At 35.9% G+C, this 15,273-nt stretch overlaps 1 protein-coding gene across 2 annotated transcripts in view; it reads right to left on the bottom strand.

The window, feature by feature from the left end:
• Positions 1–15,273, bottom strand: part of POU6F2 (POU class 6 homeobox 2) — a 312,059-nt gene that overhangs the window by 236,397 nt on the left and 60,389 nt on the right. For both annotated transcript variants that reach the window (XM_041464251.1, XM_041464253.1), the window contains exon 2: positions 13,699–13,870. In XM_041464251.1, coding sequence (XP_041320185.1) covers positions 13,699–13,870 — 172 coding nt within the window. The remainder of the gene's footprint in view (positions 1–13,698; positions 13,871–15,273) is intronic.

The raw sequence follows: 15,273 nt of genomic DNA on the forward strand, positions 1-15,273 counted from the left end.
CTGGCACTGAGCACCTGCATTAGCTTCCCTAAATCTATCCCTACACCTTCCACAGTTTTAGATCTAAGAGCAGATAGAAAACAATTTATAGACCTTTAACAGCGCTTGTTATTAGTGTCTCTCTTCTGCACACCCATGCTTGAGAAGTGGACTGCCAGGAGACCATCCCCAGGCACAAGGAAGAAAGTCTCCTAGAGCACCTAGGAAGGGACTGAGTAAGAAAAACAGACAAGCAAGCTAGGACAGATTCAAGCATAGCATTTCTATCTGCAGTCACTCTTTTCTCTCCTCCTCATGTACGACAGTATTTCAGGATTTGACCTTCAGTGAATATAAATACAGGAGAACAACTTCACTAAAATAGTGATACACACACAGCAACCACAGTTGATATAAGCCCATATGCTTCTGTGGAAAAAGACGATAATGAAACAGCACTGAGCTGGTCCACAGACATGGTAAAAACTTATCAAATAAATCCTGTCCTATTAGAAACCAAATTCTATTCAGAACACAAGCCCTTTAGGGTGACCAGTTGCTCTCTCTGGTGGTACTATGGATCTTGCACAACTACATTCATGCTACCTTTTGGTCATATTTGCCCTTCAATCTTAGTCACTCCTTAATATTTTGAGAATGAATCCCCTTGTCTGCCTGCACACTTTCAGAGGACGCTGCTTTTCCACTGGACAGTGTGGAGCAGACCAAAACCTGGATGCACAGAGGATCACACTGATGTGCAAACAGCCAGAAGTTCTCCTCCAGAATAACTCAGCAGAAAGAATACAAACTTCTGAATACAGATAGGCCTTATGAATAAAGCAGGAATGTATTAGAGTGAGAGTAAAAAATGCTTTTTATTCTGGGCATAACAGTCAGTTTAAACATTCACAGCTGTTTAAATGCACCTTATAATTTCCCTAGAAATACTGCACACTACATTGATATATACATGAAGGCATTTACATGTGTAGAAGAGCAAATTCCTTTGAGAAGTCACTCTCCATTGCAGTATAAATATTGTACCACTGAGGTGGAAGTTGTTAGTGTTTCTTACCAGTAGGTCAGTCAGCAATTCCATCTGTCTTTTTGACAATTTGTTCACAGCTTCCCAATTCCCTTGCGGTTTCTTGTCCGGTGAAAACCCCTTAGAATGCATCGTGAGTGCAGGTTTCCTTTTTTTTTACTGTGTTGTGCAAAGGCAAGCTACAGAGAAGAGGGTTTTTTTCCAAAAGGCCAAATGCACATTCCTTCACAGTTCCTTCCTATCACAGCTGATAAATTCCTGATTCAAGACTGAGAGCAGCTCCAGCCAAGTCCCTCAGATGTAGCTCCTTTTTAAGAGGGGTTAAACTGCCTCATATCCCATTGGTTTCAATGGGAGACAGAGAGGCCTGGCTCCTCCATGTTATATGGTCCATGTATGGTTTGTATATTGGAGCCAGTTTCATGTACAAGATACACTGACAGCACTATCCAGTCTTTTTACTTTCAGCACTTAAACCAAAGAATTCAGAAATGAGGAAAACCATTTTACTCCATCCTCCATTTCTGTACCCGGTCAGATCCTTCCATTCCTTGTTAGCAAAAGGAAGTGTGTAATGCCAAGATGAGAGGTGCTGAGATCCAGGTGTTAAAATTATTCCCTTTATATTGATATGCTGAATTTAGCATCCTAAATCTTTATACAAATAAAAATTACAATAATTAAATGACCAGTGTGTGAAATCCTAATGAATATGAGTGGGCCAAGGTTTTACCCCTAGAGCTCCTGAATATTCCATCTCAAAGAGGAAAGGGGAGGTGAATGCATTTGAGGGTATATTAAAATAATGCCATTTAGAATAGATCTCTCTTGAAAATATTTGCTAGATAATAGAGTGTGTGTTGTTTTAAGCAAACCTCCTTTTTTACTGTAAAAAATATTTTTAATACTTCAACAGTGTATTACTAAATAAACTGACAAAACATCTCAGAACCTAACATAAACGTGCAATTTTAATGCCTTCTAATCACACAAATCAGCACAAGATTTTTGTACTTGTGCATGACCTTCTTCAAATTATCCCTCCATTTTGGCTGAAAGAGAATGAGCATGGGCTATTTGATAAAAAACACTAAGTGTGTGAAATGAGGGGCCCTCATCGTTTCTGCCAGACTCCTCTTGACAGAATGATGATAGAAGCATCACATCCCTGGGAGAGTAAATGCAAACTGACAGGAGATGAGCCTTTAGATGTTGAATATAATCTTGAATTGTGCTTGAAGTGTCTTATTATCTTGTCGTTTGATGTCTGAAGGGGTGGCTCATTGTTAGAAAAAGCAAAGCCCTTGCACATCTTTGCCATCTTTAAAAATTGTTTGGCCTTTAACAACTGCTTTTCCAACTAATGTCCATTTCTCCTGACAATAAATATGGCAGGTCGTCAGCAAGTGACAAACAATTTACTTTACATGCCAAGCTTTTATGTCTTTTGAGAGCTCATGTGGAAGCATATTTTAAAAAGCCAGGAAATTAGCACCATTACAAATGTTAAAATGGCTGCATGTGTGTAGCATGCTGCGTGGTTATTCATTACTGCTATGTTTCTGTTTTAAAGTCCTGTCTTTCCTGTAATCAGACTGCTGTTAAAGTTCTTTATTTATCATTGACTAAAAATAGTCAATGAAAAATAAAGAGCAAGAGGCAATTTTCTTCTGCTCTGAAAAAATAAGTATTATAGATAAAATACATGGGTAATGCATAAAATCGTATTTATTAATCATAACAAATCAATATTAGTAGCAGTATGGCACAGTTTACCTGTATTGCAGATCCTCACAATCACATCACTGTTTTTCCACCTTCAAACAGCTTGACTTTTTTCTTTTTTTTTTCCAACTTAAAAGTTTAATGACGAATCAGATCAATATGATTCCTTAGCAACTAAATCACAGGCACACTAGTTTTTCCTGTCACAGCACCAGTTTTGTGAAAGCAGTCAAGTTCTTTTTTCAGGCCTCCGTCACTCTGAGAATCCATAAGAATTCTCAAATGGATCATAAACTGTTACAGGGTTCAGGTTATTGTATCATTATAAAAATGTATTGATATAGTACAGATGACAAGACATGCAGCTCTTGTGCTAGTCTATTACAACCATCTGAATACCATAAGAAATATCAGATATAAACAAAATAAAACAGACAGCAGTACACTGTCTTTTAGGGAACCTTTTTTTTTTTAACTGTTTTAAGTTGGTTTGAAATACCACAGTTATATGAACACACAGAAAAGAATACAAAACTGGAAGAATGTTTTATTGAAAATAAATAACCAAAAACATGACCAGACCCTAGAGATACTTTTTTTCTTTTTGCAAGAATGGGCCTGATTTTTCTCCTTATGATGAATGTTTCAAGCCTGAGTTTTCAGATAGAGTATAAAGTAAAACCCTCCTTCCTTCCAATAGAGCTCCAGACAGCCCAACTACCACAGCTGGGAGAATGCACCCTATATTCTAGTACATCAGCCTTTACACCAGTCAGGGTCTGCTGACACAAGCAAACCTGAAATTTTTAAGTGCTATTCAATATACACCAGCATCATTTTACACAATGAGACAATGGCAATGTGAGAAAGGTTTGACCCCCAAACTCAATCCCTTTGAAGTCCACGGTCACAAACCAGAGTCCCACAAATCCAAAGTTGCTTACTGACTAGCACATCTCATCTGAGCAAACCTTTGCATCATCTGGTCCCTCTTTTATTCATTGCTTCATAAAAGCAAAATGGTGTGGGGGCTGGGGAGAGTGGGAGTAAGCCAGACCAGCTGATTGAAAGATTTCTTTTTCTTGTCAGCAACTGTTATGAGAAGGTTCACTGTGCTATATCCACACAGTTAAAATGAGAAGACTGTGCAAACAATGTATCAAATCCCAGCAAGACTGCCATGTAAGAGTTTTCCCTCACATTCTTCATACCAAGAAGAAAAACACATCAACTCAACTTATGCAGATGCTTTTCTTGCTGAATATTATCATTAAGTTTATTGTGCTTATGACAGTAAAGTATATTCAATTAGTAGTAATTTTTTATATGTTTTCATTTCCTTTTTTCTTTAGCTGTAAATTCCATTTTTCCTTCATCAATATTTGTGACTCGCACACCAAATATTTATGGCTTCAGGCAAGGAAGTACACGAAAGGAGGAGAAATATAAATCATAGTTGAGCCCAAATATATCTACCTAATTTCCTTCCCCTCCCTTTAATCCCTGCTGATTTCTCTAGTTGTTTTTTTAGTAATAATTACCATTTATGTTCCTTTATTTTTTTTTTTTTAGTTATGCTAATCCACTCTATTTAAGGACTTTCCCACCTTAATGGAAGCTTTACATACATTCCACCACTGACCTCCTCATGACAGCAGAGGAGGAGTTTCAGAGCCTTAGCAATACTCATGGAATACACCTGCACAGCAAAGCAGAAACCTAAGGTAACCCCAGGACTGGTTCCATAATTCATCCTTTGTTAAATATGAATGCAGCATAATTATAGAGTGGTTGCTCCTTCCTGTCAGTATGTTTCCTTGGCTGATTTTAGCTCTACAACATAAGAAACCACTGTAGAGGAGTGACTGAAACAAGTGGAGGGCCCAAACTGGCTTGCAAGTATTGATAGGATGAATATCCTGTTGAAATCTATGGTCTTCTGTGATGGACAGTCACCCAAGACCTGTCAGAATCTGGCCTCATGTTTATTCAAATCACTGAGGAAATATAACATCTCTACAACGTGTGAATAAATCCTAACTGTATGCAAAAGAAAATACAAAACTAGTGCATATAGTATTTGCTCAAGAGATTAGACCGAATTCAAATGATTTTTCTTCTTCTCCAGTTAACACTGTTCTATCTCAAGAAATAATTACACATACTTAAAAGTACAATGTATTAAAGTATGCCTTAAGGTATGTTAACTGAAAAGTAATTCTGGCTTCTTGATTAAACAGAGCTTTTTGATCATCCTCTTCAAGGAACAAACTCCCCCAAACAGTAAGCTTCAAACAAATCACAGAAGCCTAAAGATCTTGACAGATGGAAGCAAAATGCATTTTGCAACTGCCCATGACACAGCTGGATGTGTTTCCAGCTGTGTGCACACACTAAGGAGCAGAAGAGAGGGGAACAGCTCCAAGCCTGGCTGTAAGGAAGAAGGGATGACAGGAAAGGTGGCACTTTTGTTTTTACCGATGTTCTACTTCACAAGCCTTGGTGTTTGTGGTAAGAATAACAGGCTAGGCTGTGTGCCCAATGTGTTCTGGGAGAGGACTTCCCTTAAAGTCTTCTGGAAAGCAACTGACTGCTAGTAATTCTTTATTCAACACCGTAAAACCAAGATTTTAAAATGTAGGACTGTGTCAGACAGGAGACTAAGCTAGAAAATGAAAATTATTTAATAAAATCTCTAATGGTCACCAAACCATACCACCACCATCAGAACTGAAAAGCACAAAGATGTTCCTAAAAGCCAATCTTGTAAACTCCCTGCTAGTTTTGAAAGAAGGAATCTAATTATAGACTGCTGTAGAAAATGCTGTTACTAATGCAAAAAAGTCTTTATTACTTATTTGTGTAACATTGAAATCTCCAATGTAACATGAAATTTTTTTAGGACTCTGAGTTTTTTTATTGTATTAAAATAATGAATGTCATATTTCAGTCACACAAGCTGTTAATTTATATGTATATTACAAATATATATATATTTAACTTTTGTAATCCCTTTCAAGTAGTGTGATTACTCTGTTTTGTGAAACATAACATTTCTGTAAGAAAACGTCAAACCGTTCAGAAATTAAAATGATGGTTTACCTTTCTGAAAAAAAAGGACATCTGAGAAGAAAAACAAAACTCTCACTTTCCTAATATTGTATATGTATTCTTGCATATTTATATATTTATTTATATATTTCTTTCCTAATTTTGTATATTCTTGTTTCTTGTATATTCTAAAATAAAACCAGAAATCCAAATTTCTTTTAGGCATAGACAAGCAGTAGTTTAGTGTTTAAAAAACTTGCTTTAGAGTGCAGGAGTGTGCATTGTTCATTGATTTGGTAGATATAGATATCCCTGAAATCTAGAGAACAAACCCAATTTTCATCTCTCTGAAACAGCAGATTCTACCAAGCCAGACAGGATGAGGTACTATTCTTCTTTAGATTACATCTGCTTTCAAAGTAAAAGGGCTTCTGAGAGCATCAAAGCAGTATCACAACATAAAGCAGGACACGTCACAATACAAATCTTTCTTTGTTTCATACTGATATTGATTTTGATTTTTAGATGGTAGAAAAAGAGAAAAGCAAGACTTTATGGTTTAAAAACATCAAGCTATTTACATGAAAAATAATATTCCTGTTGAAACCTGCAAATTATGACACATTTAATTTTATGCTTGTTTTGTCCCTGTTTAGCATTAATTTTCTCATTTCATCATTTGAATGTAGCTGTTACCTCTGAGTTTGTCATAAATATTTTTGTAACTCACAAAATAATGTTATTTCGTAAGTACTAATGGTAGTACTAGTGGTTGTCATAAAAAAAGTCAGAAAATAAAACAGTTGTAGAAGAAACATTAATATATTGAATATGTGATTAAATCAAATTATAAAAACCCATAAAGCTGATGTTCCCATCCTTTGATCATCTCTCCCCCCAAAAAGGGACCATAGATGATGGATCCATCAGAAGAAACACTTTCACAAGGTAAAAGAATTAAAACAAAGAAGAACCTACAAATGACAAGAAGAAAAAAAAAAAAAAACCTAGGAAGACAACACAAGGAAAACCAAGTGCTACACAGGATATTAAAGAGAAAAATGATCCACAGGAGAATGGCAACTGTTACTATGAGCTTCTTACAGCTACCTCTGCCTTTAGATATTTTTAAAAAATTTATTAACCTGACAGCAGGAAACTTTATACAGATTGCCCTGACAGGGTGCCAGCTTGGTATAAGCACTTGCTGCCTCTTTGTTTAACATAAGGAAATCCAGAGAGGTGTTAAGTGGAGGCATGTGTACATTTGGGCAAATCTAACTTTGCTGCCGTCAGCCTCACCTGCACATTCCTATGGAGAACTTGATTAATCATGTGAAGTCCAATCAAAACATACCATTATCCTTCCTTTTTACATTTGCTTCCTTTTTAAATGTGCAAGCGTCTGATCTATTATTAATCTCAAAACACAAACTGGCAAGGATCTCAATCAAAGAATCTAACAGTTCTTTCACAAATTACCTGTTTACTGTCTAGTAGCCAGCACGTCCCCTTTGAAACAGCCAGCCATTTATGTTGCTTTTAAACATAATAGCAACAAGTTTGTTGCTATTTTTATAACTTCAGAGAGCAGAAAAATTAATTAAAAATGAACCTTTTGTCATTCAGTCATACCAATTACATAATAGGATTTAATCACTTTTTCCTTCCCTCTCTAATGTTAGTTGTTCTATGTATAAATACAGAAAATGAGACTTCAAGACTCATTTAAAAAACACATAGCACACACTTTAAAAAAAAACACTATTAACTTAAACCAACTTTTGTTTTTTTCTTTGTTTTTTTTTAAAAAATGGTCTGTCTTCATCACAATTCAGGGACAGCTACAAGACTCCTCTTTATTTCCATACAAGCAGGAGGATTTATTAGTGGGGCTGCAATACCTGTCCTTCATCAGCCCAATATTGCTTTCATCAAAGGCTGAGTACAACTCTGGTCTCCTCAGAGCTGGAACATATGTGCTAGCACCAGTACCACCACAGCCTGATCTACCTGCAATACTAAGCACAGCAGGAAAGCTAAGCTCAGGATGGATTTTCTATATCTTACCATCCCATCATGTTTTGTGTTTAAATAGTCATAACATCTGTTTTGGTTTTAATGGGCATTTACTCCCCATTCACAAGTACATGTCCCACTGACAGAGTAAGAATTCTGCCAAGAAATCAGACAACAGCATTATTCAGAGTAATTCAAGTCTCTGTTTCCAAATACCTATTTAAAAATGCTCATGTAAAATATATCCTTCAGAAATAACAATCAATCACATAGCCAGATCTCTGGGTTCTTTAAGAGCTTACTCACTTTTTAAGCAAGACATCATTAAATTTTAGAAAATGAATTTACAAGACTCTATGATGACTCAGTCCTGTAAACATGCCACCCATTAATGTTTCTCATTGACACAGTCTTTGTAATTAAATAGGGCTCCTAATCCACAGATTATTTGCTTTAAGGAAAGTATCACACATACAAGCACTAACAGGGTCTGTTCTATGGCATAGATAACTGATAGTGTCTTAGAACAAAGCACCCATAATGTGGAAATTAAGGAATAAAATTATGTGAAGAGACAAGAATCTTTATATGCAGATCAAACATATTTCAGATGTTATGTCTGTGGCCTCCAAAAGAAGGCTCTGATTTCAATATAGAGACCATTTGGGCCACGAACCTTCCTGTCAGAACAGAAATATTCACTAGCGCTTTAAAATGCATCAAGAGCAACAAATACACATTGCCTTCTTCTATTGAAATTACCAAACCTTAGCAAAGTGTTCCTGATGGGCAGAGATCTTATAGGTCTCTAAAATTTGAGGATATAACCAAGCCACTGAGAATCATCCTTAAATACACCGATGAAAGGAAAGCTCACAGTCTGAAGGCCTCCACAGGCTAGATATACTGCTAAGGATGATAATGTCAGCTTCCTCACAGCAACCTGGCAATGACCTCTGCTCTGACCTGCAGAGACCACGGTCTCAAGAGGTAAAAGACAATTTAGTCCTTTATCCTTTGTGACTGAAATTATTCCAATGCCGTAAATTCTAATCAAGGCAACTCCAATTAAAATACATACATACATATATATATATATATAATGTTTATTTAAAGAGTAATACAAGGAATCTACTAGCAAAACATAATCAGCCAGAAACAACTTCTACCTTGTTTCTCTGCAGCATATACATGTTATATAGAAGGATGAACACAATTCTGAAACATGGGTAACAATGTGGGAAAGGAAAATAAAATCCCAAAGCCAATGCAGAGGTTTGAAAATAAAAACTTGTTTATTTAAATGCATGCAGATTCATTTAACTCCCATATCACCACTCCATATTTCAAGCATACACAGCATTATGAAAAGATCAAAAAGCCCATTAATGAACCAAAGAAAACCACAGTCATCAGATCCAGCACAAAAAACTTAAGATTTAATTTCATTGGAACGAAACCTTGCCAGCAAAGGAAAAAAAAAAAAGGCTAGCAGTCAATTTTTTTTTTTTTCTGTCCTGCAATAATTAAATAGGAAACACCTCTGCTCCAAAATTAGAGGCTTGGTATTGCCCTTGCTATATACTTACAGCTTTTTTTTTTTTTTTTTTTTTTTATTTGCAGAACTACAGACTGAATCTCAAAGAATAACTTTTTATTATGCAGTAAATTACCTTAATATGCAAGTGCATACACTCCCAGCTTTTTTTTCCCTGTCATCTAATTATGTCACAAATTGCCTTCAATTAAACATTAATTAAGCACTAGATCTAACTCCAGGAAAGTCAGCCTTAGTCCACAGGGGTTTTGATGCTTGGATCAGCCACTTAATTCTTGGGATTTTTTACCCTACTGAGAATTTTATATACGACATACCCTTAGTGTCCATACCAACTTTTGAATCTCAACAATTTATCACACAGCTAAATGTGATGGGTGCTTTTTCTCTTCAAAGATTTTTTTTTTCAGAGCAATACTTCATAATTTATACTAGAATTGTTTGAAAATACAGTAAAAAATGACAAGTAGGATTAGTTAAGTTAGGATCAAATACCAATATGCTTATTTAAGTGAAACTGCTACTTAACATTAACAAAAGCTTTCTCTAGTAAGACCGGTGGTATTTGGCCTGGGCTAGTATTTTGAAGGATATTGCAGAGTAAGACAAGTTGATCTGAAAATTACACTGCCACAAAAGTCAAGAGCCATACTCAGTTTCTATGTTACTTAATTAGATTCTATGGTTAAAACAGGAGATATTACTTGATAAATATTTTTTAAAATAAATAACTCACCACAAGATCTCTTACAAATCAAATTCACCTCATACTGGGATTTCTGTAACCAAAACAGTGTAGCTGTGCTAACCCACATTTCAAAACTGTATTTTTGAGGTAATGAGTTTCAGGAGAGATTCCTTTACCAACATTTTTCACCTAATTTTTGATTATTTTTTCTACTTTTTTGTGGTTTCATGTAACTTCAGTATCAAAAGTCTTTAGCATGAAGGATGCAAATTCAAAAGAGTCCACTGGTACAAAAGCACAAGTAGAGGATTATAGCTCCTGGACTACAGGACAGCATTTTCTTTCAAACAGAAACAAATTTTTAAAAATGAAAAAAAAACAAAAAAAAAAAACAAAAAACAAAAACAAAAAAAAAAAAAAAAAAAAAAAAAAAAAAAAAAAAAAAAAAAAAAAAAAAAAAAAACACCACCAGGAGAAAACAAGCCAGCAAACAACAACAAGGCGCAACCCCTCTAATCACAGCTACTCCTGTCCTCACCCACAGGGAGCAGCTGCAACACAGTGACAAAGTGCATCTTCCCAGACACCTGTACACCAGTTCCAGTTGGAAGTTATTTCAAATTGTCAGGAACTTATGCTGGTATTTCTGAGACTTAAAATGCTGCAGCATTCATCTGCTTTGTTACTGATAGCAAACACCCGTAACAGAAACAAAATTTTAGTGCCTCTTGTAATTAGTTGTGTTCCTGCCCTTTCCTCACTGGCTGGAGGGACTGTTACTGAAAAGGAACCATTTTGACTGGTAACAAAAACCAAATTCTTGCCACTGTTTCTATGGCATGCAGTGAAATACCAGAACAAGGAAATTTGAGAATAAGCAGGTGAATTTTAGGAAAAGGTACAGGTGAGAAAGGCAGGCCTTTGCAGAAATAAACTCATCCATCAAAAGAAGCTAAGCAGAATGTGTCTGGTAAAAGAAAAGAAAGCTCTTCGCATCTCATCATTCAACTCTGTTCATTTATATGAAAATAAGACTCATGAAATGTTGCTAACATCAACAAGACACACAAATGCTGGTCATTCATTCCAACTAAATCAGTAATGATTTTCACAAATCCTTAAAAAAATGAAAAGCAGCAGTGTAGAAAAACTTTGTTCTCTAGGGACCTGTCTCCTCTTGACTTTCTAAAATGCTCCTCCCTCACCTGCTTAAGAGATTTGGGGAAAATTTTTACACTGCATGTATTAATTGTTATCTTTTAAAAATATATTTATTATCTCTGATTACATGAAAGAAGGTTGAAGGAGAAAGTTGTCATTCTCTATGCCAACACCTGTCAATATGTTTACAATAATTTAACTTCAGACACTGCAAACAAAAGTACAAAGTATGCATTCTAACATGCTATTCATAACATTAAACAAAGAAAAAACTAAAGGGTGGTGGTGTTCCATATTTATGTATCAGAGCTTTAAACACAACTGCACTTGATAATTTTTAGTGTTTACTGCATATCTATCTTAAGGGATGCACTGTGATACAACATCTAATCATATTTGTTTTACATTGTCTCAATTTGATCCTCAAATGTATCAAAATTGCCCCACTATCCCTTTTTTTTGTTGTTATAAAAGTTACTAAAATTAAATGACAAGGGCTGTTGCTAATAGATCTGTAGCATCTGTCATAATTCTAACAAAACCTCAATAAATGGTACACAAGTTCGTATCGAGGCAGCTAGACTATTTCACCTACTTTCGTTTACTTGGGAACATCTTTTTAGCACTATAAGGATCAGACTAGCAAACATTTTACACTCACCAGTAGAAAAAGCACAATATATGAATTTTTAGCTTTTTCACTTGTGCTTTTAGTGAGATAAATTATATTTTCAGCCCAGAAAGGAGCAAGATACAGTTACACATCATGTCTATATCACACATGACAACTATAATGAAAGTGTCTGTGTATTTTTCACTACCACTATAGAACATCCAAATGACAAGGGCTCAAAAAATATCCTGCCTTTTATTAGAATACTTGCCTGATCGAAAAACAAACAGACATTTCACTATCCTGAAATTAAAAGCTCATTTTTTGCTTTCTATATGCCTGGCTGTATTTAATAGAGGGAGCCTAAACATTTGAGCAAATAAAACATATACACACAGCTGAAGATATTTATATTACTCTAGATAACTGGTAGCCTTTTGAATTTTAGACATTATAATTCTTTCCTGGATAAAATGGGCTAAAATAATTATTAAATGCTTTTTGAACATTCAAACTGCTAATGGAAATTATGCTTTCCATGGAAACAAATATTACTAAGAGGGTGCTTAAAAATGGATGTGATATTCAGCAACAGTCATTACTGCAATCCAGAAATTAAATTTTAGGGGTGTTTAATTATTATTTTTCCTGCATCTGTAGTGAAGTTATTTAGTAAAACATTCTGTGCTGCATCTTTCAGTAATGTGCAAAGAATATTACAATATACAATTGCACGTGTTCTTTTGTTTTTAAAAAATCTTGCAGCTCTTATTGCAGGTAAAATACTGAAATCTGAACACTGCTACAGATTTCCTTACAGATTATGAAATCAAAAGTTGAATCTTAGCAAATGGGCTCTCACCCCTTCTCCCTTACAGCTGCATTCCCTTTAAACAAGACCTTTTTCCCTTTGACTTCCACCAATAGAATAATAAAAAATAACTAAGTGCTCCATTTTTATTAAGGTTTGTCTCAGGTCACAAATAGAAATAATTAAAAGGGACTTCTTCAGGAGTGTAGTCCTTCTAAACCCCAAATGTCACAATGTACCATACAGTGCTGCTACAGCTCAGACACCTATCAACATCTATCACTCAAGCACGCGCCTCAACAGCTCTGCTCCCTTTTCTGATTAGAGATCAGAGTTGCTTGAGTTGGCTTACAGGGTGTCATCCATTTGAATGACAGATGTCTGTGTTGGAGTGCCACTCTCACTGCTTTTGTTTTGATTGTGAAATGCTACACTTATCTGGCACAATTTAGACTATTCCAAAATGAATAAAAAATCAAAAGGTAATCTCTCTTTCCACAAGCTTGAGGAGGAATATTTAATTTCTAATTTAAATTCCAAAAACATTAGCTCCACATGCAATATCCTTGCTACGCTTTGTTTACTCAGTATGAAGTGTTTTCTACAAGAATCTTTCATTTCTCTTCAGCCAGATTTATATTTACCATTAAAAAAATTTAACTTTTCAGTTTAATCAAGCCTCAGAAAAAGCTGGTAGCATGTGCAACACACCAGCACCTACCACAATAATTGTAAAAGTACTCCAAGAAAATGATACACACACACACAATTTTATGTTAGAGTTCATGGTTCAAAAAAATTCATAAAACATCTGCAACTTGCACTAAATATGTCCATTGTTAACAAAAGTTTTCAGGACTGATGCTGTCATTCTGGTAACCAGTTGCAATAGGAGCAGAGGACTCTGAGCCTGCATGCTCCAAGCTACTCTTTCCTACTTACAAGAAAATGGAGAGAAGAAAAAAAAAAAAAAAAGAACAGGGGAAGATTGCTCTTCTGGACAACAACATGGTAGCAGTGAAATGAAATACCTAGACAGACTTACCGAAGAGCTTGCTGGGAGTGTCCTCGCTGTCATTTGATTCCACAGGCGCAAGCAAGGGCTCATTCAGCTCGTTGTCTGAAGTAGCTGCCTTGTCCTCACCTCTCAACTCTGCATTCATTTCACTCCGCAGTGACAGCAAGGGCTTACTGACTTGTCCAGCTATCATTGGATCCTAGGATGGGGGGAAAAAAAGAGTGAGGGGGAAAAAAAGTGGCAGCTTTGGTGTGCGTATACTCTCTCTTCCACTCCCTCTCTCTCTCACACACACACATACACACACACACTCTCTCTCTCTCTCTTATCTCTGGCTGCTCCTGCTGTTATTGCTGGCTGCAGTCAAGTGAAGAGCTATTACAGATCCAATGAGTTTTCCATTACTCCCCACCCTATTAAAGCTCAACTAGCATGTGAGAGATTCAGGATGCTTTGGAGAAAAACTTCTATGAAAGCAACATAACCAACACAGCTTTAATTGTGGGATGTGCTTTTTTGTGTGTATGTTTTTACACCTCACCCTGTCCTTAGCATAATAAGAGAAGAAATTCCTATATGCTCCGATACCACAGGAGAGGAGCCTCCTGTGAGTGCTCCATAGTGATTTTAAGAGGCATCCTCAGCTGTATAACATTAACAAAATCAAATGCACAGTTTCTAGCATTATAGCATTTCTATGAAAATACACAGCATCAAATAGCCATTTCATTACATACTTTTAAAAGAGACACAGTTTTCTTCTAACTCTTCCTGTCGTTGGGATGCTATGCTCCAAAAGTCCATAAAGACACAAACACGGATGTTTCTTTTGAAAATAAAAACCACAGAAAACATTTTCTATAAGATAAAATTAGGGAAGATACTTACACATACAGTTTGCAATTATTCTTGTGTTTGCATCATTATATGCCCCATAAAACATTACACAAATGTACACATCTAAATTTTTTCTTGATGATCAGAATCTGTTTTATCTTCTGCTCATTGAGGATGTTTGGGGGTCAGGCATTATTTCCAAGCACCCTCGGTTATTCCGCTTGCAAAATAATAAGCATAATATCATGACAGGACAGAAAGCAGAGTAAAAAAAATAACTAAGAAAAAAGAAAAAGAGCAAGTGACCTTGTTGATCTCTCTAGCAGCTATTTATTGCAAAGTTCATGCCTAAATGGTTCTTATGCACAGAACAGGTGACCAGCGAGCAAGTAGGTTGGCTAGCATGTTCCCTCTGTCCTGTCCTCACATTGGTCGATGTTCGCCTGTGGGTTTTATAATGTATTCATGTCTGAAAAGTGAATTTGATATGACACATGATAATCTATGAAAATGTTAATCAATACAAATAGTTTAAGCTGTCATCAAATGCTCTTCTTTAGTCAATACTCGTACTGCCGAAAACAATGTCACTGTCACCAGGGCTCAATTTGCACAGCACTTAAATATTGGACTCTGTGCATCAATGCACTCCTCTTCAAATACTGTAGGTAAACACATTTTCTCCCTATTTAAGGCTGAAGCACTCAGCACGCATTTAGTTGAGCCGAATCCTCCCTTTTGAATACCTTGATAGGTCCACTGGAG

The sequence above is a fragment of the Pyrgilauda ruficollis genome, unplaced genomic scaffold, assembly GCF_017590135.1.
Source record: "Pyrgilauda ruficollis isolate IOZ18807 unplaced genomic scaffold, ASM1759013v1 scaffold176, whole genome shotgun sequence".
NCBI lineage: Eukaryota > Metazoa > Chordata > Aves > Passeriformes > Passeridae > Pyrgilauda > Pyrgilauda ruficollis.